This window comes from Microcaecilia unicolor, chromosome 2 (assembly GCF_901765095.1).
Source record: "Microcaecilia unicolor chromosome 2, aMicUni1.1, whole genome shotgun sequence".
Classification (NCBI taxonomy): domain Eukaryota; kingdom Metazoa; phylum Chordata; class Amphibia; order Gymnophiona; family Siphonopidae; genus Microcaecilia; species Microcaecilia unicolor.
Window position 1 is genome coordinate 651972078 of NC_044032.1, and position 24336 is coordinate 651996413.

General features: G+C 45.8%; 1 protein-coding gene across 1 annotated transcript in view; it reads left to right on the top strand.

Annotated features, from left to right (window-relative positions):
- SPATA5 (spermatogenesis associated 5) overlaps positions 1–24336 on the top strand; it is a 488555-nt gene that overhangs the window by 55034 nt on the left and 409185 nt on the right. Inside the window, 4 exon segments of the mRNA XM_030191768.1 lie at positions 4881–5010; positions 6178–6234; positions 10833–10956; positions 23553–23808. Coding sequence (XP_030047628.1) covers positions 4881–5010; positions 6178–6234; positions 10833–10956; positions 23553–23808 — 567 coding nt within the window.

The window sequence follows — 24336 nt, forward strand, 5'->3', positions numbered from 1 at the left end:
AGACAGCTGTCGGCAATGGTCACCTGTATGAAAGACACCTGTCCACAGACTCAGTGAATCAGTCAGACTCTAACCTCTACAAAATGGCCAAGAGCAAGGAGCTGTCTAAGGATGTCAGGGACAAGATCATACACCTGCACAAGGCTGGAATGGGCTACAAAACCATCAGTAAGACGCTGGGCGAGAAGGAGACAACTGTTGGTGCCATAGTAAGAAAATGGAAGAAGTACAAAATGACTGTCAATCGACAAAGATCTGGGGCTCCACGCAAAATCTCACCTCGTGGGGTATCCTTGATCATGAGGAAGGTTAGAAATCAGCCTACAACTACAAGGGGGGAACTTGTCAATGATCTCAAGGCAGCTGGGACCACTGTCACCACGAAAACCATTGGTAACACATTACGACATAACGGATTGCAATCCTGCAGTGCCCGCAAGGTCCCCCTGCTCCGGAAGGCACATGTGACGGCCCGTCTGAAGTTTGCCAGTGAACACCTGGATGATGCCGAGAGTGATTGGGAGAAGGTGCTGTGGTCAGATGAGACAAAAATTGAGCTCTTTGGCATGAACTCAACTCGCCGTGTTTGGAGGAAGAGAAATGCTGCCTATGACCCAAAGAACACCGTCCCCACTGTCAAGCATGGAGGTGGAAATGTTATGTTTTGGGGGTGTTTCTCTGCTAAGGGCACAGGACTACTTCACCGCATCAATGGGAGAATGGATGGGGCCATGTACCGTACAATTCTGAGTGACAACCTCCTTCCCTCCACCAGGGCCTTAAAAATGGGTCGTGGCTGGGTCTTCCAGCACGACAATGACCCAAAACATACAGCCAAGGCAACAAAGGAGTGGCTCAGGAAGAAGCACATTAGGGTCATGGAGTGGCCTAGCCAGTCACCAGACCTTAATCCCATTGAAAACTTATGGAGGGAGCTGAAGCTGCGAGTTGCCAAGCGACAGCCCAGAACTCTTAATGATTTAGAGATGATCTGCAAAGAGGAGTGGACCAAAATTCCTCCTGACATGTGTGCAAACCTCATCATCAACTACAGAAGACGTCTGACCGCTGTGCTTGCCAACAAGGGTTTTGCCACCAAGTATTAGGTCTTGTTTGCCAGAGGGATTAAATACTTATTTCCCTCTGCAGAATGCAAATAAATTCATATACTTTCCACAATGTGATTTTCCGGATTTAATTTGTGATGTGCTATCTCTCACTGTTACCAATAACCTACCCTTCAATTATGGGCTGCTCATGTCTTTGTCAGTGGGCAAACTTACAAAATCAGCAAGGGATCAAATACTTATTTCCACCACTGTACAATCCCATAGACAACTTGGGACGATTCGCAATTCTTGTTCACCCGAATCTCATATTTTTGGCCCGTTACCGGGTGACACACCTGGCTAGACTGCAACACATATTTGCAGTACACACACCGTAAGCAAGGATTATGTCCTTTACTCAACTGGGGAATCACATTTGTATCAACTGTGCAGCAGCGTCATAATAATTCCTCAGTATTTTTAGCAAAATGTCCTCTGATAGGCCAGCTGCTGCTGTGCAGGATTGCACATCATCCCTATCTAGTGCTTCTGGTGGCAGGCTTTGGTATGTGGACTTGGTCCGGCTACTGGTGGCTAACCCGCTTCTCCTTCCCAGGACTTCTGTCTTACAGAATGACGCTTGAGAAGCGGTGCCTAGTGAGGAAAGGATTCTCGTCCTCTGTCATCTCTACACTGCTTAAGACACGCATGTCCTCTACTTCCCTGGCCTTTGTCTGGGTTTGGGAGGTTTTTGAGTACTGGGGTGTGTTCGGTGCTTGTTGTCTCCATGTTCATAAGTACATAAGTAATGCCATACTGGGAAAAGACCAAGAGTCCATCGAGCCCAGCATCCTGTCCCTGACAGCGGCCAATCCAGGTCAAGGGCACCTGGCAAGCTACCTAAACGTACAAACATTTTATACAAGTTATTCCCGAAACTCTGGATTTTTCCCTAATCCATTTAGTAGCGGTCTATGGACTTATCCTTTAGGAAACCATCCAACCCCTTTTTAAACTCTGCCAAGCTAACCCCCTTCACTACGTTCTCCGGCAACGAATTCCAGAGTTTAATTACGCATTGAGTGAAGAAAACGTTTCTCAGATTTGTTTTAAATGTACTACACTGTAGTTTCATCGCATGCCCCTTAGTCCTAGTATTTTTGGAAAGCGTGAACAGACGCTTCACATCCACCTGTTCCACTCCACTCATTATTTTATATACTTCTATCATGTCTCCCCTCAGCCGTGCTGTGATGTTATAGGAATCAATATGATTATATATTCTGTTGGCCTGTGTTTTAGTGAACAGCTTATAGACTTTAGGTAGACAAGTTGTGGGTTTGTAAATCTTGGCAATGTTACTTGGATCTCTCTTTGGAAGATGAGTACTTCCTGTCATTAGTCACTGTGGTGTTGAGTCTGGCTGCCTGATAAATTGATTTTTGCAGTTTGCCAGGTTTTGGTGGAGTGATGTTGAGCCAAAAATTGGTCACCAGGGTTCTTCCTGTTTGATGTTCTTTTTCACTTGCTTTCCACCTCTTTTGTTACTTTGGGTCATTCCATAACTTTGACGTTAGCCATTCTGCTTTTCAGAATATTTCACTTTCAGCTTTCGTTGGTGGTGTTTTCACCATACAAAATTCTCTTCTCCCCTTTAGAACGGTTTTGTGGTCTCTCTATACTAACATAGTAACCTAGTAGATGACGGCAGAAAAAGACCTGCACGGTCCATCCAGTCTGCCCAACAAGATAAACTTATATGTGTATACCTTACCTTCATTTGTACCTGTCCTTTTCAGGGTACAGACCGTATAAGTCTGCCCAGCACTATCCCCTCCTCCCAACCACCAGCCCCGCCTCCCACCACCGGCTGTGGCACAAACCGTATAAGTCTGCCCACCACCATCCCCGCCTCCCGCCACCGGCTCTGGCACAGACCGTATAAGTCTGCCCACCACCATCCCTGCTTCCCACCACCGGCTCTGCCACCCAATCTCGGCTAAGCTCCTGAGGATCCATTCCTTCCGAACAGGATTCTTTTATGTTTATCCCATGCATGTTTGAATTCCGTTACTGTTTTCGTTTCCACCACCTCCCGCGGGAGGGCATTCCAAGCATCCACCACTCTCTCCGTGAAAAAATAGTTTATCTTTCTTTCCTTATTTCTTCATATCTTCAGTTTTTGTCATCTGCAAACAGGCATATTTTTTTTCTTTTAACACTTCAATGTTACTTAGATATTGAAGAAGACTGAACCAAACGCTAAGCCCTCTGGCATTCCATTGAGGGGTAAAAGAGAGGGTAATGAATGTGATATACGGCCTTTTTGTGGTACAACCAAAATGGTTTACATTTTTATTGTGGACTCACAGTCTAAGTTGCTTTTCCTTTCTGAGTTTTGTTGTTGAACTAGTTTCTGTATGGAAATGTTTCAAAGGTTTTCTGAAATCTGATTCACTATTCCAGTCGTTTTATCAAAGAATTCACTCAGATTTGTTTGAGAGAATTTTCCCTTGGTGAAGCCATGTTTTTCTTTCATCCTGTAACCCGCTGACTTCAAGCACTGCTGTCGTTCAGTAGCGCTTCCATTACTTTACTTACTCTTGTGTTAAGCTATCAGGTCTAGCCTTTTCTTTCCTTTTTGTTCCTACCATTCTAGAGCCGGTACCGTGACTGCTCTTCTCCAGTTTCATGAAACTTGTGCTGTTTTGAGGGATAGGTTGAAGGGAAGTGAAGAAACGAACAAGACTGGTTGGGCAGATTGGATGAATCGTGCACATCTTTATCTGTCATCATCTACTATGTTACTGTGACTCAGTAGATCCAAACCAAAGATGAATAGGGAGAAGGTCAAAGGAGAAGCAGTCATAGGGTCAGTGTTTTTCTTAATAAAATGTTTTGCCTGTAACTGCTGCTTTCTGTCTTCTCTGCATTGTTCATCTGTGTCAAGGGATAGGTTGAACAGAGCAGTGAGATGCAAACAGCACCTCCTTCAGTATTCTAGGGTGAACCCCATCAGGTCCCATGCCCTTGTTTTCACTTATCCCAGCATTTTGAGTACTGCCTTATCGGTAAATAGTGATGTGTTCACCCTGCAACCTTTTGTATCCTTTCATTTTGCCTTTGGCCCATTACCTTCACCTTCTAGTGTGAATACTGAACAAAAGTAATCATTGTAGAGCAGTGCTCACCAGTCTTTCTGCAGCCGCGGAAAGCGTGCAACCTCTGGGTTCTGCAGCACAGTGATGTCCTATTAAGCACCCACCCAGGTCATGACCCCCCAACTGCAGATTTTGTGACCCCATTTAGGGTCGCAACCCACAGTTTGGGAAGCTCCGTTCTAGAGATGTGCTTCCTTGTGATCACTAATCCCATCCTTCTGATCGATTCGTACTGTTTCCCTCCTGACCGCATGGAGAATCACTTTGCCCAATGTCCACTCCCTCATCTCCCCATATAGATTCACAATGCACTTTGCTCCCTTCTTGTCAACGGTAGAGAGATGATGATTAATCCAGAGTTTTGACAAAATATAGTTCGCCCCTTGTAGCTAACCACATGCTATCTTTGGTCAGCATTTAATTTTCAAAAGAGCTTTGTCTTAGGCAGAGAATAGAAGACGCCCATAACAATGCAACATATGCTCCTCTGTTTAACAAGCTGAAGTATGCCTGCCCTGTGCGTGCGTAACTGAGGTGGAGCACCTAGTCGTGTGGAAGCACTGGTGATCTTGTCTCCTGCACGTCCACAGATTTGCATTGTATGACTCGCTGCTTTGGAGTGAAAGGTTGAGTTCACTAAGCACTAATTTGTTTTGTGTTTGTTTTAAAGGGATTCCTCCTCCCCGTGGAGTATTACTGTATGGCCCTCCAGGTACAGGCAAGACCATGATAGCCAGAGCCGTGGCCAGTGAAGTCGGAGCTCACGTTTCAGTCATTAATGGGCCGGAGATCATGAGCAAGTAAATATCACAGTCCAGCAGTGATTCCACGGCTATAAATGTGCTCTGCAAGGGATATCTCTTGCTGTCCAGCTTTGCACTTTGGTTTTATTTAGTATTGCTTACAGAGAGGGAAGATGAGTCTTTAACTTTTATCTTTCCTTTAAGAGATTTTTAAGTAAGTTTGCTGTGGCTTCTTGTGTGAAAACTGTTCACAACCCACCCCCACCAGCAGCCTCTGAGAAACTGGGCATTTTACACCAGGGTATTTCAGTGGTGGCAGGCAAGAAGCATAGCCCAGGGGCGTACCCAGACCTCGAGGTAGGGGGGCACATTTTGGTCTGCTGCCTCGCTGCCCCCCCCCACCGCCATGCTACGCCCCACCCACTGTCACAGCAACAACCTTGGCTGGCGGGGGTCCTCAACCCCCGCTAGCTGAAGCGTTGTCCAGCGCTAGTCTCTGGCGCCATCGCGTTGCCTGCCTTTCTTTGTCTTCCCCCTCATGTCCTGCACGCTCCTTTTAGTGAAATTGAGCATGCCGGACGTGAGGGGAAGACAGAGCAGGGCAGGCAACTCGGCGGCGGCGGAGACTGTCACTGGACAATGCTTCAGCTAGCGAGGGTTTTTTTTATTTTTTTTTTTTACATTTGTACATTTGTACCCCGCACTTTCCCACTCATGGCAGGCTCAATGCGGCTTACATGGGGCAATGGAGGGTTAAGTGACTTGCCCGGAGTCACAAGGAGCTGCCTGTGCCTGAAGTGGGAATTGAACTCAGTTCCTCAGTTCCCCAGGACCAAAATCCACCACCCTAACCACTAGGCCACTCCTCCACTCCCCGCCAGCAAAACCAGGGCCCACAGGAAATTTTTTGGGGGGCCAGGCCCCTCTGTGGCCCCATGTAGCTACGTCACTGGCATAGCCAGGCTGTGACGCCAGGGGGAGCGGAGAGATGCACGCATGCACTGTGTAGGTGTGACGGACCGCATGAAAAATAGACGCCGGTGCATTTCAAAGTCTATTTGGGTGAGCAGTTGCTCCCCTGGCACCCCACCTAGCTACGCCTCTGGTGGCAGAGTGTAATCAGAATTCCTCTCAAAGAAAAAGAACACTTTTACAGTGAGAATAAGAGCTGTAACATGCTGGGCATCAAAGCTCCTTTATTAACATTTGCTTCGATCTCGATAGGTTCTACGGAGAAACGGAAGCCCGACTGCGTCAGATATTTGCAGAAGCCTCCCTTCGGTATGTCTGCTTCCAATATTTATGAAACATATATATGTATGTGAAAGGGATTTGTTGTTAATATGGGAATTCAAACCCCTTTTTTAAAATCTTAGTGCTTGCAGTATTATTTGGGGAAAGGTATTCTCCTGGACTGCCAGAGAATAATTTCCTTCAGCTTTCTAATATCCAGCCTTATCTGCTGACTATTTCAAGCATAAGCAACGAGGGCTTGGAGAACAAAGATGTCCAGTGACTGCCTTCGCTTACTGCTTAAAAAATAGACAAGTCTCCACACATACCAAACCACCAAAGAAGCACCCCCAAAATCTTACTCGCAAGCATAAAATCCGAGTTTCTAAGTTTATTTAGGGCTTCTACCCTGTCCATCAAACAGGTTATCTGAGCAGAAAAAGGGGAGTGAGTGGACAGAGAGAGAGGAGAGAAGGTTGAACCACAGTAGTCAATAGGAAAGTGTTGAGGGTTGGGGAATCCACCTTAGGAGAGACAGTGCACAGGTCAAGCTCGCTATCTGGTGTAACATAGTAACATAGTAGATGACGGCAGAAAAAGACCTGCACGGTCCATCCAGTCTGCCCAAGATAAACTTATGTGTATACCTTACCTTGATTTGTACCTGTCTTTCTCAGGGCACAGACCGTATAAGTCTGCCCAGCAGTTTTTCCTGCCTCCCAACCACCTGTCCCGCCTTCCATCACCGGCTGTGGCACAGACCGTATAAAAGTCTGCCCGCCCCTATCCTCGCCTCCCAACCACCAACCCCTCTTCCCCCCACCTGCTCCGCCACCCAATTTTAGCTAAGCTTCTGAGGATCCATTCCTTCTGCACAGGATTCCTTTATGCATATCCCACGCATGTTTGAATTCCGTTACCGTTTTCATCTCCACCACCTCCCGCGGGAGGGCATTCCAAGCGTCCACCACCCTCTCCGTGAAAAAATACTTCCTGACATCTTTCCTGAGTCTGCCCCCCTTCATCTCATTTCATGTCCTCTCGTTCTACCGCCTTCCCATCTCCGGAAAAGATTCGTTTGCGGATTAATACCTTTCAAGTATTTGAACGTCTGTATCATATCACCCCTGTTCCTCCTTTCCTCCAGGGTATACATGTTCAGGTCAGCAAGTCTCTCTTCATACATCTTGGAACGCAAATCCCATACCATTCTCGTAGCTTTTCTTTGCACCGCTTCCATTTTTTTAACATCCTTCGCAAGATACGGCCTCCAAAACTGAACACAATACTCCAGGTGGGGCCTCACCAACGTCTTATACAGGGGCATTAAAACCTCCTTTCTTCTGCTGGTCACTCCTCTCTTTATACAGCCTAGCAATCTTCTAGCTACGGCCACCGCCTTGTCGCACTGTTTCGTCGCCTTCAGGTCCTCAGAAACTATCACCCCAAGATCCCTCTCCCCGTCCGTTCCAATCAGACTCTCCCCGCCTAACATATATATATATACCTGCAACGGGGAGAATATTAGCTGTAGGCATCAGAAAAAAAGAAAAGCTCTGACTTAAATTGTTGGAGAGTAGAACAATAGTCTAAGATTATACGATAGTCTATTCCAGAGCTCTAGAGCTTGTACAGAAAAAGTGGAGTGGCTGCATGAGTAAGTGTCTGGAAGGAGGGGAGTGCCAGCAGATTTTGTTGCGATGATCTAAGTGATCTAGAAGGACAATAGAGGAATAGGGGTTCTCTGGAGTTACCAATCTTGAAGACTAGTAAAAAAGCCCCGTTTCTGATGCAAATGAAACGGGGGCTAGCAAGGTTTTCTTCAGAGTGTGCATGTGGGAGTGTGTGTCCCTGCCCTCTCTCCCTCCCCCTCCGAGTCCAGTCCTTCAGTGTTAAGTTTCCTGCTGTTCTGTGTTTTTGTTACAGAGAGAGTGAGGGCATCTCTCTCCCCTCCCCCCTCTGAGTCCTTCACTGTGTGAGATTTCGTGCTGTGCTGTTTTCCTTCACTCATGGGGAAACCGGATATCTCTGGCGCTTCACACTTCCGGCTGGAGGCTTCATAGAACGTTGGTCTTGCCTTTTATATATATAGATGAGGAGCAGTATCTTGAAAGTGATATGGTGTGACAGTGGCAGCCAGTGTGTGGATTTAAGGAGTGGGCTTACATGATCATATTTCCTTCTTCCCGTAATAAGTTTAATGGCTGTGTTTTGAGTGATCTGGAGGGGATGAAGGACTTTTGCCTTGATACCTTTTTAGAGGGCGTTACAGTAGTCCAGTTGGCTTATGAACAAAGAACGAAAGAGAGTATTAAAGGTGGGGGGGGGGGGGGGGGGTGCAGTAGTTTTTACTACAGAGCAGATCAGACACAGTTTGGAAAAAGAACACTTGACAACTGCAAATACCTGGGAGGAGAATGTGAGTGAGGGTATCAATGATGATGGCCAAAACTGTGTACAGATTTGCAAAGTCCTTAAATTGCAGATTAGTACTGTAAGACACATCTGTTCTGCCAGTTCTAGTCCTGGTGGGATGCCATAGACCTCAGTTGATCTCCGGCCTTCCCTTCACTGGCTTTGCTACTGTTATCCCCTGCTGCTTTTTTTTTAGGTCCGTTTTTGCGATATTGCCTATTGCTGAGGGGTCTGTCCATTTGTATATGCACAGGTGTTTTTGCACATGCCTATATGTACCTAGCATCAGGAGGTGAGTAGTTTGCTGGTGGCTGCAGAAGGAGGGAGGCAGGGAGGCCAAGCTTGATCACCTGAAGAGCACAGAGAAGCGATACTGCACGTGAGGAGCTTTGGGCCCACCTGCCAAAGAAGTGGAAGACTCTTGTAACTCAGAGGCACAAATTTGCCCATGGAGACTCATCTCCTGCCAATATTTTGGTTGTATCGCACCACAGTTATGGAACTCCCTTCCATTAGAAGTCTGTTTGGAGACTTCTGTTCAGAAATTGAAACTGTCTATTAAGACATGGCTATTTAGGCAAAGTTTTTAATCTAAATTCATTTTAGATTTCTAGTGTCTCACATAACCTCATCTATCCTTTTGTGTATCAGATTTGTACAATTGCCTTGGGATAATAATTGTAGTTTTAAACATTACATCCTTTTTGTATTTTGTCTTGTTTATTTCTGAGATTTTATTTTGCAGTATTTTAACTATAATTGTACACTGCTCTGATATTTCTTTGAAGAGTGGTATATTAAATGATGGAAACAAGTATAGGAAGAGCAGCAGATCCCAGACTGACTAGAAATCTGTGAGCTGGCTGGGAAAGAAAAATAACAGGAGGGAAAGGGAAGGCGAGAAGAGACAGAAAAGCAGAGAGTGAAAGGGAGGAGGGAAGGGGGAGAAAAAGGTCGCAGGCAATAGGCCAGGGGTATAGAAAAGAAAAGGAAAGGGCTATTCACCATTCACACAATTGTCCCTCGTACACCACCTTTGCCTCTCCCACACCAGCCCTCCCTGTGCACCCCACCCTGCTGCTCACTCACCATCCTCCTTTGCTTCAGAGCACCATCCCTTCCACTCTTATTACCCACTTGGCCAATTTGGTTGCTTGCTACTTCTGCAAGTCTCACATACACCCTAGCCTAAGTCCCTGTTGTAAAAATTACCCTCTAGGCTTTGATACTGTGTGGTGCTTATTTAGAAACACATTTGTGTATTGTAACACTGATTAAAACCCATCTAATGTGGTTTACAATTAAAAATATATATTACACAAATACGGTAAATCATTTGAAAACACAACATAAAAGATCCCAAAAGAACATTCTGCTGTATTTACTACGTTTGTAGGAGTCTGGTGTGAATTTGTACTCTTGAGAGACAGGAAACTGTGTGCTGTCCAGTTCTTCTCTGGGACTGTGTCTTACCTTTAGCAGGGAGATACCATATATTCTCTTAGCCCGATGGGCGCACAGCCCCCATGTACCTAAAGTACATAAGTAATGCCATACTGGGAAAAGACAAAAGGTCCATCGAGCCCAGCATCCTGTCCCCGACAGCAGCCAATCCAGGTCAAGGGCACCTGGCAAGCTATCCAAACATACAAATATTTTATACAAGTTATTCCTGGAATTGTGGATTTTTCCCAAGTCCATTTAGTAGTGGTTTATGGACTAGTCCTTTAGGAAACCATCTAACCCCTTTTTAAACTCTGCCAAGCTAACTGCCTTCACCACGTTCTCCGGCAACGAATTCCAGAATTACGCGTTGGGTGAAGAAAAATTTTCTCCGATTTGTTTTAAATTTACTACACTGTAGTTTAATCGCATGCCCCCTAGTCCTAGTATTTTTGGAAAGCGTGAACAGACGCTTCACATCCACCTGTTCCACTCCACTCATTAATTTATATAAAGGGCAGAAGATTAGCCATTGCCACCATCACCATGGCAGGGTTTGTGTTACCTGGTATTGCTCAAAAGCTGGACCGGCTACTGCTTTGCTAGTGACTAAGCTTGGAAGCAGCAGCATTCAGGGCTCCTGTATCCTCAGACCAGCAGTTTCTTAGTACCAGGGCATCTTAAAGGGAAAATATTAGAAACTGTTGATATCACAAGATTTTAATTGCTCATGAACTGTGCTTCAGTAAAGATTGATTGGCTAATGCTTTCTGTAACGTCTTTTTCAGCCGGCCATCCATTATATTTATCGATGAGTTGGATGCTCTGTGTCCAAAGAGAGAAGAGGTTCAAAATGAAGTAGAGAAGCGAGTGGTGGCCTCATTACTCACACTGATGGATGGCATCGGGGCGGTGGGTATCCTGATGACACGCACACATGACAGTAGAGGGGGCATCTCAGTGTTAGAGATAGCAAAGTCACAAGAGCAATGTGTACGGTCATATTTCAGAGTGCCTGTGTCCAGTGCATATTACAGAGTCAGCGTGAACTTATTGTGATGTCACAAGCAATTATGTAGCACAGACTGTGATGTAACATACAGAGATGCTTGTGACATAATACTCGGGGATTATTATGTAGTAACGTGTACAAATTGTGATGTGATGTAATATTCAGATCTTGTTACCCAGATACATTTGGTTCTTAAGTTTTGGTCCTTCAAGAGTCACTTAACCCTCCATTGCCCCAGGTACAAATAAGTACCTGTATATGTAAGCCGCATTGAGCCTGCCATGAGTGGGAAAGCACGGGGTACAAATGTAACAACAACAACAACAAAAAATTATAACAGGGCACCTATTAACATTTGGAAAGTGTGTATTCCTTATCCTGTTAGACCAGTCCAGACGAGTCTACCAACAGATGGAGGCAGAAAACACTGATAATTCAGTGATGTCATCACCAGTATGAGGTGTGGTTCAGCCCTGGAGCTTGCCAGGATTTCTCTGCCTCCACCACCAGACTGTATGGGGTAAAGCCCCCTGCCAGATGGACTGGTGCAGCAAGATGTGTAGAAGTAGGCCAGACTCCTTGAGATGCAGGCTGCAGCCTGTGGCCCTCTGTTTGAGTCCGTTGGCTTGTGGGAGCTCTCATGGATCATTCTATGGACCTTTTGTCCTGATGGAGCTTGGAGAGTTTCTCTCTCCTCAGCTCCAAGCCTTGACCATGGATCTTGGCTTAGTGTGAATATTCTGGCAGGGGAGGATGATTGCTCCTTCCCCTTCCCTGGTCCCACTTCCAAGACTCTGATCTGGAGGCTCAGTCTTGACTGATGAAGATGGCTGTCCAGGATGGTAAGTATGGACTTTCAGGTGCTAACTTCTTCCTTTATCCTATCCCACCTAGGCACTGTTTGGTTTTCACTCCTCACTCTCCCTGCTCCTAAGGCTGATTCTAGGGCTGGAAAAAAAGACAGGTTTGGAAGCTCTGGCAGATAGTAAGGTCTTATTTAGCTGTTCGCCACTGTCTGGCATGAGTGCCTCTTGGCTTGAGACATTGCACTCATGCTGGATGGTAGGCTGGTTTATCTCTGTGGCTCACTCTTCTGGCAGGGCAACTCAAGCTTCTGTCAGCGTGCTTGCTGGGGTTCCTATTGCTGCTGAGGCCACAAAGTGAGGGAAGTGGTCACGGTGGTTTCTGTGGTCTCTGGAATTGCTTGTGGTTAGTTGCAAGAGCCAAAGAAGGGTGAGTGTGCATTTGCTGGTGCACCTGATGCTTGCAGAATTACCTAGGACTGGCCACCATATGGCTGATCTTGGTGGGGTCCTTCAAGCAGGGCTGCTCTGTAAATGAGGCCCACGCTATGGTGGAGGCTTGGCTCCTGTATAAGGGAGCAGCAGCCATATTGTCTACGTTAGGATGTTGGCTGGATCTCAGTTCAAACCAGTGATGCGGGGACCAGGGACACCGACATGGTGTTTCACCTGCTTGAGTCTCCCCTGGGTTAGACTGTCCTTACAGCTTAGCTTGGGGTATCAGACATTTCCACTTCAGGGATGCATTCTCCAGGGATAAATTGGAGGTGAGGGCAACACCATTACCCTGCAGTGCAGAGCTACCTATGTTTTATGTGTGGACATAGAGGCTGCTGGAGATTTCTGAGACCTGTGGTGGGCATTCTTGGGAGTGGAAATAGCCACCAGCTTTGCTGGTCTGGGATTTCTCTTGGAGTTTTTAGTCCTGGGATCATTGGTGCAGTGTAGCTCAGTACTGGTATTGGCCGGAGACTTTGTTGGTTGGAGCTTCTGGGGAGAGCTGCCCCACAATTTGATAGTTTGAGTGATGTTCCCTAAGGTTGAGGTTTTGCTTCTGGAGTGACCCTGGGGATGCAGTGCTCTTGGGGTGGTGGTGGGGGGGTGGATCTGATCCATGGATTTTAAGCCCCCCTCCATTTGAGTACCTGAGATTTAATTCTCAGGCTGGCTGACTGGCTGGCCACCTCCTGATCTTCAGAGGCCTTGACTGGAGGGGGAAGGGGAAGAATTTGGTACAGGGCCTAGAAACATTGCCCCTTTCAGGTGGCCCAGATTCATGAAAAATATCTGTCAGGGACTTGGCTGGCAGAAAGATGTGGAGTTTATTTTACTTTCTTTGCTTTATCTATAGCCTCTCTTTCTAAACAGCTAGGCTGAAGACCTCATTCCTCAAGGTATTTGTTTTGGGTCCAGCATCCCTAAGCAATCTGAGGATGCAGTGAAAAGAGGTGCTGAACATCCCTGTGTGAGATCTGGCACTCTCAGGCTGACTGCTCCATTCTGTGGGCTCCTCTGTTGGATCCTTCAGTTGGCCGGACAGAGCTAGTGAGGTGCAGAACCTCCAGATTTGGTCACCTGTGCCAGAACAGGGGCGAGCATAATAGCCTTGAGAGAGTTGTGCAAGTGCAAATTGCATCTTCCTTGGATTCTGGCCATGGTAGAGCTTAGTTAGGAGCTATTTCCAATGCTATTCAAGCATTTCTCATCCTCGCTCAGGGAGATGTTTTTGACAGAGGGTTGGCTGTTGTCTTTTTCCTTGCTGTCAGTAGCTCTGGTCAGGTGGTGCTGTTCTTGAAAATGCTGATGTCTTTGCATTGTTTTTGCTGGGGCACAGCTCAGAAGGATCCGCCTTAGCCTTTCTCTAGGTTTTGGTGTTGATGATTCTTTTGTGATTGGCCAAGGGGATTAATGCTTGTTAGTGGGGCATGGAGTTTACCTGGAGTTGGGCTGCCCATGCTTATGGTAGCCCTCCTTTAGGGGCTTCCCTACTTGGATGTAGAGGTCCCTTTCAAATACCCGGTTTTCAGTATCCTGGGATTGTGCTAGCAGCTTCGTCCTTCCCTTTCTTGGGCTGCCCAAAACCCAGAGTACCTGGGAGTAAGAGTAAAAAGTTCAGGGGTGGCCTTTCTTATGTCCAAGTCTGTACAGGAGAGTTGACCATGTTTACATTCTGTGAGTATGGAATATCCGCACTGTTGTATGCTTCTGGGCATTTATTCCTCCTAGTTTTGAGAGCATGGAGTAGCCTTGTTCTTCCTTGGAAGTTCTTGATCTTTGGGCTTCACACAAGTGGAATGCAGGACCACTACCCTGGTTCTAGGATCTCTTGGTGGTGTGTTTGGGATCGCTTCTACTGAGTTTGAGCTCCAGGCTATTGCTCTGGGGTATTGAGTTTTGAATCGTGTCCATTTGTGTATTGGTGTCTTCCTGGAGCAGTCTCTTCCAGGAAAATGGAACCCTCAAAGATGTCCAGTGATCAACTACTGCATGGTTGTGGATTCCTACATCTGCTTCCCTGAAGGGAGAGAGTGATTGCTGGTCGGAGTAAGGCTCGTTTGTATTACACGGTCTGTTGTTCCTTAGGAAGTTTGGCCTGGTCTGTGAATAGTTCAGGTCTGTGTATAGTCCGGTTAAGGGCTCTATGGCTCCTGCACCTTGTCAAGTCTTGGATTCCAATGCTTGTTCAACCCTTGTGGTTTGTCTAAGTTCTAACCTTTTGTGAAATTCTACCAGTTGAGAGATTTGGTTTTAAAAAAGAATGAGTAATAAGACCTTACTCGGCTCTGCCCTGGAGATGTCTCTTCCTGCTGTCTTGTGGTTGGCTTGGGAGAGTGTGTTAGAAATTCCCTGGAACCTTCCTTTGTTCTGTTTATGGTTCTTCCTCTGCCCCATTCCTACCAATGGGGTCATGGTTGGGTACTATTGACATTTGCAAGTTCACCCCATAATTAGTGATTTTGTGACCTTCATGTCTCTCTTAGGTTAGTCTTCCAGGGTTTGGTGGGGTGGCCTAGAAGTTCTCCAGATTCAGCATTCTTTCCTTAGTGCCCAACATGGTTTACATTCAGTTTTTGTTAGGCTAAGAACCTGGTCTCCTCACCTTGGTTGTGCACACGGTTTCTGAAACAAATTTTTCTTGGTATACAGGTAGTTGCAGTAGTTTTGCTCGGGGTTCAACAAAGGAATGGAGCAGTGTCAGTTGTGTCAAAAGTTTTGGTTCATTTATGGATTCAGCAGTTGTGTTCCTCCCTCAATTGTTGCTTGAGCTCCATATTTATTTATTTATTTATTGCATTTGTATCCCACATTATCCCACCTCTTTGCAGGCTCAATGTGGCTTGCAATTCATTGTGAATATTGGAAATAGAAAGTAGAAAATATACATTTGGTTTATAGAGGGTTTGGGTTACATGGTGGTGAAGTACATGGTTGTATAAAAGACGTTATAAGACATTACTATCTATAATAAAGATTGTGCAGTTACACGTGTTGATCTTTGTGATATATTTTTTCAAAGAGATAAGTTTTCAGTAGTTTGCGGAAGTTGGCCAGATCATGGAACCGTTTTCAGGTTGCGTGGTAGTGCGTTCCATAGCTGCGTGCCCATATAGGAGAATGTAGACCCATGCAACACTTTGTATTTCAGACCTTTACAACTGGGAGGATGAAGATTGAGGAAAGTGCGAGAAGATTTTATTGCGTTCCTGTGGGGTAGTTCTATTAGGTCTGACATGTAGGCTGGGGCGTCTCCATGGATGATCTTGTGGAGTAGGGTACAAAGTTTGAACGTGATGCGTTCTTTAAGTGGGAGCCAGTGTAGTTTTTAAGTCCCAGGGACATAGTAAATGAGGATAGGAGTGGTATGTTTTCTTGCGCCTTACTAGTTCAATTATTGATGTAGCAATGCTCAAAGGCCAAAGTTGGCGCTTGAGAGGATGTAACATGTCAAGGCTTGGCCTTCTGGGATCCTTAGAGCTTTGGTATGTCATCTGGATTGGACTAATAGGATGGTAAGGAAGGTAAATTTTGTTCTTACCTGCTAATTCCTTGAATTCTGCTTGAGCAGTCTAGAACTTTCCTAGGAAGAATGTGGCTACTAGATCTTCCTCTTGCTATCATTTGGTGAATAAGGGGTCCTTTTAGACTTTTTTGTGATGGTGGATCCTTAAGCAGAGGGGGTCTTAGTCCTGAGAAGTCTGGGAACTCGAATACTACCATATCCTGGAGTTCTATGCACTTATGAAGGCCTAGACCATGCAGTTCCAGTGCTGGTAATATTTAATATAAAGAATAATCTTAATCTACACATGGTAAGGTGTGGGGACCCCTTTTTTGTTCTGTGGATTACAAAAGAAATAAGCAAGGCCATTTGGTGCTCAGCACAAACAAGCAAGTACCCCACCCCTTCCTACCTTCCTCTGGCCAGGTAATTGAAAGACAATGAGTCAAGCAATTCACTGTTTACCATGAGTGTGTTCAAGGAGGCTAATTGGAGACTTTTAGGCTGCAGAACTGATTTCCATGTGAAGGGGGCAAGGTAACTGGCAGAAGAGAGAGACAAGATTCTGTGGTCAGGACAGGAAAGAATGGCATATTGCAAGGGTAGGGTTTGTGAGAACAGAATCCTGACTCTTTGAAGTAGGATAAAGATTGTTTTACTGAGGATGTGCTTAAGAACTGAAATGTATCTTTTAAGGACATGCAATATTTTTTATGTATGTTTTGGCAATTGTAACCAGCCAATGACATAACCTGAATGATGTATTCCTGAAAATACCAGTTCTTTGGGCTGAGAAATGCTATATAAATGCCTGATCTGAAAGGCGGGGGGGGGGGGGGGGGGGGGGGGGGGGGGTCTGTGTAAATCTTCCTCACTTAGAGGCAGATGCAGCAACCAAACGTAAAAAAATCAAAATCGTTAAAGTCCCTAACGATTTTTAAAAAACGAAGAATACACCAAAAAAAAAAGTCACACATGCTCAGATCGGTATTCAACGTACAATGTATCAAAGAATCACAATACACATCGGTAATCGGCCCCTAAATCATGCGCAGAGCAGCCAAGCGTTTTGCTGGCTGCTCTGCGCATGCTGCAAACGTAAAAACAAACAAAAAAAAAAAAGCCACAACACATACACGTGGCTACCCGGTCAGCAAAATCCAAAAACAAAGGATCGGGAGGGGACAAAGGGCGCTCATCAGGAGCGTCCTGTATGGACGGCCTTGCCCCCCCCCCCCCCCGCTGCTCCCCACTTTCCGCCGCTCCTCCCCCCCCCCCCCCCCCCCGAAAAAGCAAAATGCTAGCTGGCTGCCCCGGTCCCCCTCCCTTCCTGTTCCTGTGTTCTGCAGAGCTAACTCCGCCTCCCGTCATTCTTTCGCACCGTGCCCCGCCCCCGCTGCCCCCCCTGAGGTCGACTACGCCGCTCCCCCCCTCCACCGAGACCCCCCTCCCTATTAACGACCCGAGCAGCGCCTCTCACCTCTTTCAGAAGCGCTGCACGGGCAGGAAGATCTATTGTGTTGGTTGTAGAGTCTCCATGACGTCTCTTCTTCCCTGGCCTAGGCCCCGCCTCCTTCTGACGTAAGTAACCTAATGACGGGAGGCGGAGTTAGCTCTACAGGAACAGGAAGGGAGGGGGACCGGGGCAGCTAGCATTTTGCTTTTTCGGGGGGGGGGGGGGGGAGCGGCGGAAAGTGGGGAGCAGCGGGGGGGGGGGCAAGGCTGTCCATACAGGACGCTCCTGATGAGCGCCCTTGCCCCCTCCCGATCCTTTTTTTATTTTTTTTATTTGATGTGTTTTCTGACGTCCTTTGGACCAATCACAGCGCTTTTAGCTCTGCTAATGCGCTGGGATTGGCTCAAAGTTTGTTTATTTTTTCACTTAATGATTTTTCCTGGCACAGAGCTGTCCTAACGAGAGGTCCAGACCTCTCGTTAGATTTCCTGCCTTTTTCCTGCGTAAAGGCAATCGGAAAAGGTTAGTGCATGTCGTTTCAATGGGGTTTTCACACTAATTGCTCATCTCCATTCCGTTTTCGTTAGCTGCTGGCTTCCTCGGTAAAAGCCCTTTGATGCATGCAACGGATCAAATTTTCCTCGTTGGAGGGTCATTAAAGGCTCATTTAGCTTTAGTGCATCTGCCTCTTAGTCTCAACAGACTAAGGAATATACAGTGGGGGAAATAAGTATTTGATCCCTTGCTGATTTTGTAAGTTTGCCCACTGACAAAGACATGAGCAGCCCATAATTGAAGGGTAGGTTATTGGTAACAGTGAGAGATAGCACATCACAAATTAAATCCGGAAAATCACATTGTGGAAAGTATATGAATTTATTTGCATTCTGCAGAGGGAAATAAGTATTTGATCCCCCACCAACCAGTAAGAGATCTGGCCCCTACAGACCAGGTAGATGCTCCAAATCAACTCGTTACCTGCATGACAGACAGCTGTCGGCAATGGTCACCTGTATGAAAGACACCTGTCCACAGACTCAGTGAATCAGTCAGACTCTAACCTCTACAAAATGGCCAAGAGCAAGGAGCTGTCTAAGGATGTCAGGGACAAGATCATACACCTGCACAAGGCTGGAATGGGCTACAAAACCATCAGTAAGACGCTGGGCGAGAAGGAGACAACTGTTGGTGCCATAGTAAGAAAATGGAAGAAGTACAAAATGACTGTCAATCGACAAAGATCTGGGGCTCCACGCAAAATCTCACCTCGTGGGGTATCCTTGATCATGAGGAAGGTTAGAAATCAGCCTACAACTACAAGGGGGGAACTTGTCAATGATCTCAAGGCAGCTGGGACCACTGTCACCACGAAAACCATTGGTAACACATTACGACATAACGGATTGCAATCCTGCAGTGCCCGCAAGGTCCCCCTGCTCCGGAAGGCACATGTGACGGCCCGTCTGAAGTTTGCCAGTGAACACCTGGATGATGCCGAGAGTGATTGGGAGAAGGTGCTGTGGTCAGATGAGACAAAATTGAGCTCTTTGGCATGAACTCAACTCGCCGTGTTTGGAGGAAGAGAAATGCTGCCTATGACCCAAAGAACACCGTCCCCACTGTCAAGCATGGAGGTGGAAATGTTATGTTTTGGGGGTGTTTCTCTGCTAAGGGCACAGGACTACTTCACCGCATCAATGGGAGAATGGATGGGGCCATGTACCGTACAATTCTGAGTGACAACCTCCTTCCCTCCGCCAGGGCCTTAAAAATGGGTCGTGGCTGGGTCTTCCAGCACGACAATGACCCAAAACATACAGCCAAGGCAACAAAGGAGTGGCTCAGGAAGAAGCACATTAGGGTCATGGAGTGGCCTAGCCAGTCACCAGACCTTAATCCCATTGAAAACGTATGGAGGGAGCTGAAGCTGCGAGTTGCCAAGCGACAGCCCAGAACTCTTAATGATTTAGAGATGATCTGCAAAGAGGAGTGGACCAAAATTCCTCCTGACATGTGTGCAAACCTCATCATCAACTACAGAAGACGTCTGACCGCTGTGCTTGCCAACAAGGGTTTTGCCACCAAGTATTAGGTCTTGTTTGCCAGAGGGATTAAATACTTATTTCCCTCTGCAGAATGCAAATAAATTCATATACTTTCCACAATGTGATTTTCCGGATTTAATTTGTGATGTGCTATCTCTCACTGTTACCAATAACCTACCCTTCAATTATGGGCTGCTCATGTCTTTGTCAGTGGGTAAACTTACAAAATCAGCAAGGGATCAAATACTTATTTCCCCCACTGTACATGGCAGCTCCCTTTTGTTTATGTTCCCTCACTACCCTGTTTCTTATGTGCTGCTCCTAATTTTCCATTATTTCTTATTTTTCGTGTTCTTGGGTAAGAATAAACTTTGGTAATGTGAGAAGCTTCTTTTGTTTATAGTTGTTTTTGGTACTTATCAGGCCGGTGGGCCTAAGAAACCAGTTGGGGAATCTGTATGGGTGAGGTGCTGGGTTTTGGTTCTGAGACACAGCACCAACAGACCCAAACACTGCGCAGTGGAGCTGCTCGATAGGACGCTCTGTAGTCCCACACTGTAGTACTCCACTGTAATGAGCTGTGTTCATTTGATGCAGTAATGCTAAGCAGTTATTCTATGCAATAATGCTGTGCTGTAATACTGTACTATATTGCATTATAAGGGTGCTGTATGCTTTGGGACTATTTTGTCATGCTAGGACCTTGACTTATTGTGCTGATCCTCAGAGGTGGTTATATGAGATTGATTTATAAAACTGTTCAAGTGTTGCAGATCTGCTTTGTCACTAGTATACTGGCAAGCTCCAGGGCTACACCACTTCTAATATTGGTAATGATGTCAGGGTCGCCGAGAGGGGGAGCAGGGGGGGGACAAACTTTCCTGGGCCTGGACATTCAAGGGGGGTCCGGCACCGGGGTCTCTCTCCCTCTCCTGCTCCTAGGCCGCCAGCGCCGCAGTTCCCAGTCTCCACATGTCTACCCTCAGCTCCCTCGACAGTCCCCTTCTGTCTGCCACCGGGCCCCCTGCATTTAAAAAAAAATAATCTCTAAATCGGCTGTGCTGCGCCTCATGACTGTGTGACAGTGGCAGATCGTAGTCGGGCCTTCCCTCACTATGTCCCGCCCTCGTCTGATGTAACTTCCTATTTCCGCGAGAGCGGGGCACAGTGAGGGAAGGCCCGAGGTGATTTGCCGCTTTCACACAGAGGCGAGGCGCTGTGCTGCTGATTTAGAGATTTTTTTTATTTTAAATGCTGGGGGCCCGGTGGCAGACAGAAGGGGGCTGTTGAAGGAGCTGAGGGTAGGCAGGGGGAGACTGGGGACTGCGGCGCCGGCAGCCTTGGGAGCAGGAGAGGGAGGCGGCAGCAGTAGCAATTTGGGCAGTAGCGATCCTTGGGAGGGGGGGCCCAAGGGCGGCCTTGCCCTGGACCTGGCTCAGTCTCTCGGCGGCCCTGAATGATGTCACTGAATTGTCAGTGTTCTCTACCTCCATCTGCTGGTAGGGGTGCATAACCCATGTGTCTTGAGTAGTCTAGCAGGAATCAAGGAAAGGAAATTAGCAGGTAAGAACAAATTTCACCTTTTTTTACCTATTTTATAAAGGCAGTGTACTTGTGTATGCCCCAGGGTTGTATTCGGGACCATCCGCCGACGGCAGAGAACAGAAACGTCCCACGGAGAAACACAAAGTAGAAGAGGAAGTGGGATGCTTGACCAATGAAACCAAACTCTGGAAAGGTGTATTCTTCAAAAAACTAACGTTTATTTAATCAAAAGACTCGACACAAACGTTGTGTTTTGGCCATTAGGCCTGCATCAGGAGTCTACAGAAAAAACATATATTTATATTTGTATTTACAATTTGAAACAATAAAAACATCATTTAAAATAAGAATGAGAGATATGCTTGTATATATCCTTTGTTAGTTCTTTTGCACATATGTTTGTCTACGTATATATTTTTATGGATGTGTTTTTATGCTATATAAAAGGCATATTTTGTTTGTTATGCTTTTATTAGTTGTTTTGAATTAAGATGATTTGCATATAATGCAAATATTTTTATTTTTTTCATTTTAATTTCATATAATTGTTTGATGACATTATGTTCATGCATATGTAAGGTTAATTGTCTCTTATTTATTTTAATTACTCTTTCAATAGCACACATATTTTTATTGACACACACTAATTCCCTTATGAGAGGTATTTATGTAAATGTTTACACATTTTTTATTTCCAATACACACATATTCTGTTTGTTAAAAAAATATATTTGTGTCTATTTCAGTTAAGATTATAAATATATTTGTATGTCTTAATATCCTTGTTCTTCTTTTTATTCTTATTTTAAATGATGTTTTTATTGTTTCAAATTGTAAATACAAATATAAATATATGTTTTTCCTGTAGACTCCTGATGCAGGCCTAACGGCCGAAACACAACGTTTGTGTCGAGCCTTTTGATTAAATAAACGTTAGTTTTTTGAAGAATACACCTTTCCAGAGTTTGGTTTCATTGGTCAAGCATCCCACTTCCTCTTCTACTTTTTGCCCCCGAGTTGTATCCACAGTTGGGCAGTAGTGCCCCCATGTTTGAGGGTGACTCACCCAGTTAATGACATTAACACAGGCCAATGTTGCTATTGAACTTGGTGTAATTTTGTAAGAATTTTGAAAATAAATGCCAAGCAAAATAAATAAAAAGAAGAGAATGGGAAGTGATATCATCATTGAATTACCTAGTTCCCATCCATCTTAACTTCAGACCCTACCAAAAACGCAGTCCTAGACTATGCCCACCGGTATGTGCCTTTAAGGAATAGGCTGCCAAAGCTGTCCTTGGTAATACACAAAGTTGTACCTGCTTTGAGACATCTATGCATATGTACTCTATGTAGGTACATGTCTACCTCACAACTCTGTCCAAACACTACCCCTGGGAACACCAACATGCAGATTGCATACAAGTATTCATATTCATGTGTATATATGAATATTACTGATAGAGATAGGAGGGGAGGAGTGGCCTAGTGGTTAGAGCAGCAGCCTAAGAATCAGAGAAGAAGAAAAAAAGAGAGACAAAGCCCCTGCAAAGTAGTCCTGGCACAGGCAAAGACAAGCAGTCAAACTAAGAATGAAAAATAAAATTAAAATCTTAAAAAAATATATATCGAAACTCTGCAAAAGTCATACACTTAACCTGACATTTTGCCATGTTTCAGAATGGCACTTGCATTTGGTATGCAAAATCTATCAAAAGCTAATTAGCACATCTCAAAACAGAATCAGTGAAACCATAAGGATGCAGCATAGGGATGGCTAAAGAAGGAAAGTCAAAGAGAAAATTAAATGTTTGGCATTGGTCTATATTATTGACTGACTGACGTGGTGCCAGTCCTTAGGGCTAGAAGTCACCGAGCTGTCCATAAAAAGAAGAAAACCAAAAGCTTCCACAAACAATCCAAACACAGCTGTCCCATTAATGTAGTAACTTACCAGCAAAGGCATGTTGCATTAACAGGGCTAAAATGTCCCTCACCTTTTACCTCCTCTTTCTAGCGACACTAGGTGGGCTGACCAGCTGATTCCACATTTTTCACAGAAGCTTATCCAGTGCTGGTTTTACTTCTAATGCACTAGGGGAGACTTTGTTCTGATTTCCATGAGAAAAGCATAGGACGGCAATGGGGTTAAACCAGGATTTGATGAACCAGCTGGTACCAGTAGAGGGCATATTTGAGGATTTAATTTTTTTTTGTTTTTGTTGTTGTTGTTCTTGAGGCTCCTAGAAAGAAAATGACCCTGTAATGATGGCTCAGATCTGCTATTGACTGGCAATTTTAGTCTTGCCATAAGTGAGAAGCCCTGCTGCCGAGACACCTGTTTGGAACCAAAAATGCCCTGGAAATTGTGGCGTAGGTGTGTAAGACAGTGCAGGCTCTGTAATCAGGAGTCTAATTGATTATACCTGTAGATATGCACAAGCTTCATATTTCACCAGTCACGAGCAATGTTCGTGCAAGTTCTGACGGTCAGCAGTAACATCTCAGGTTCTTCCTTGCTGAAAACAGCAATTTCCCACAGCTGGTGATAACGCAGAGCTTCAGCCATGAAAGGTTTTACTTGTTCTTAGAGATTGCTGGTTTCTCAGCTACATAAGCCACGTGCTCTGTCTTGTGCCTGCTGCAGGAGGAGAGTGAGGGGCAGCTGTTGGTACTTGGTGCCACAAACCGCCCCCACGCCCTGGATGCTGCTCTGCGCCGTCCTGGCCGTTTTGATAAGGAGATAGAAATCGGGGTCCCTAATGCCCAGGACCGCTTGGACATCCTGCAGAAGCTTCTGAAGAGAGTCCCTCACTCGCTAGCATCGACAGAGCTGCTTCAGCTGGCAGACGCTGCCCACGGGTACGTGGGGGCCGACCTGGCAGCACTGTGCAAAGAAGCAGGTGAGGCAAACACTGGAGCAGGAGCTGCATGTGGCTTTAAATCTGGGATTTTTGTTTTGCAGGATTATTCTGAGCTATAAATGTTAGATAGACAGTGAAAAACTCAACAAAAAGTAGACTTAGAGGGGCATTTTCAAAAGGGACATCCAAGTTTTGATGAGGACATCCTCGCAAAACATCCCAATCCAGGGGCGGGGAAACCCGTATTTTCGAAACAAGATGGACATCCATCTTTCGTGTCGATAATACGGTCAGGAATGTCCAAATCCTTAAATTTGGTGGTCCCTAGACTTGGTCGTTTCTGATTTTCAGCGATAATCGAAACCGAGGGCGTCCATCTCAGAAACGACCAAATGCAAGCCATTTGGTCGTGGGAGGAGCCAGTATTTGTAGTATACTGGTCCCCCTGACATGCCAGGACACCAACTGAGCACCCTAGGGGGCACTGCAGTGGACTTCAGAAATTGCTCCCAGGTACATAGCTCCCTTACCTTGTGTGCTGAGCCCCTCAACCCCCCCCCCCACTAC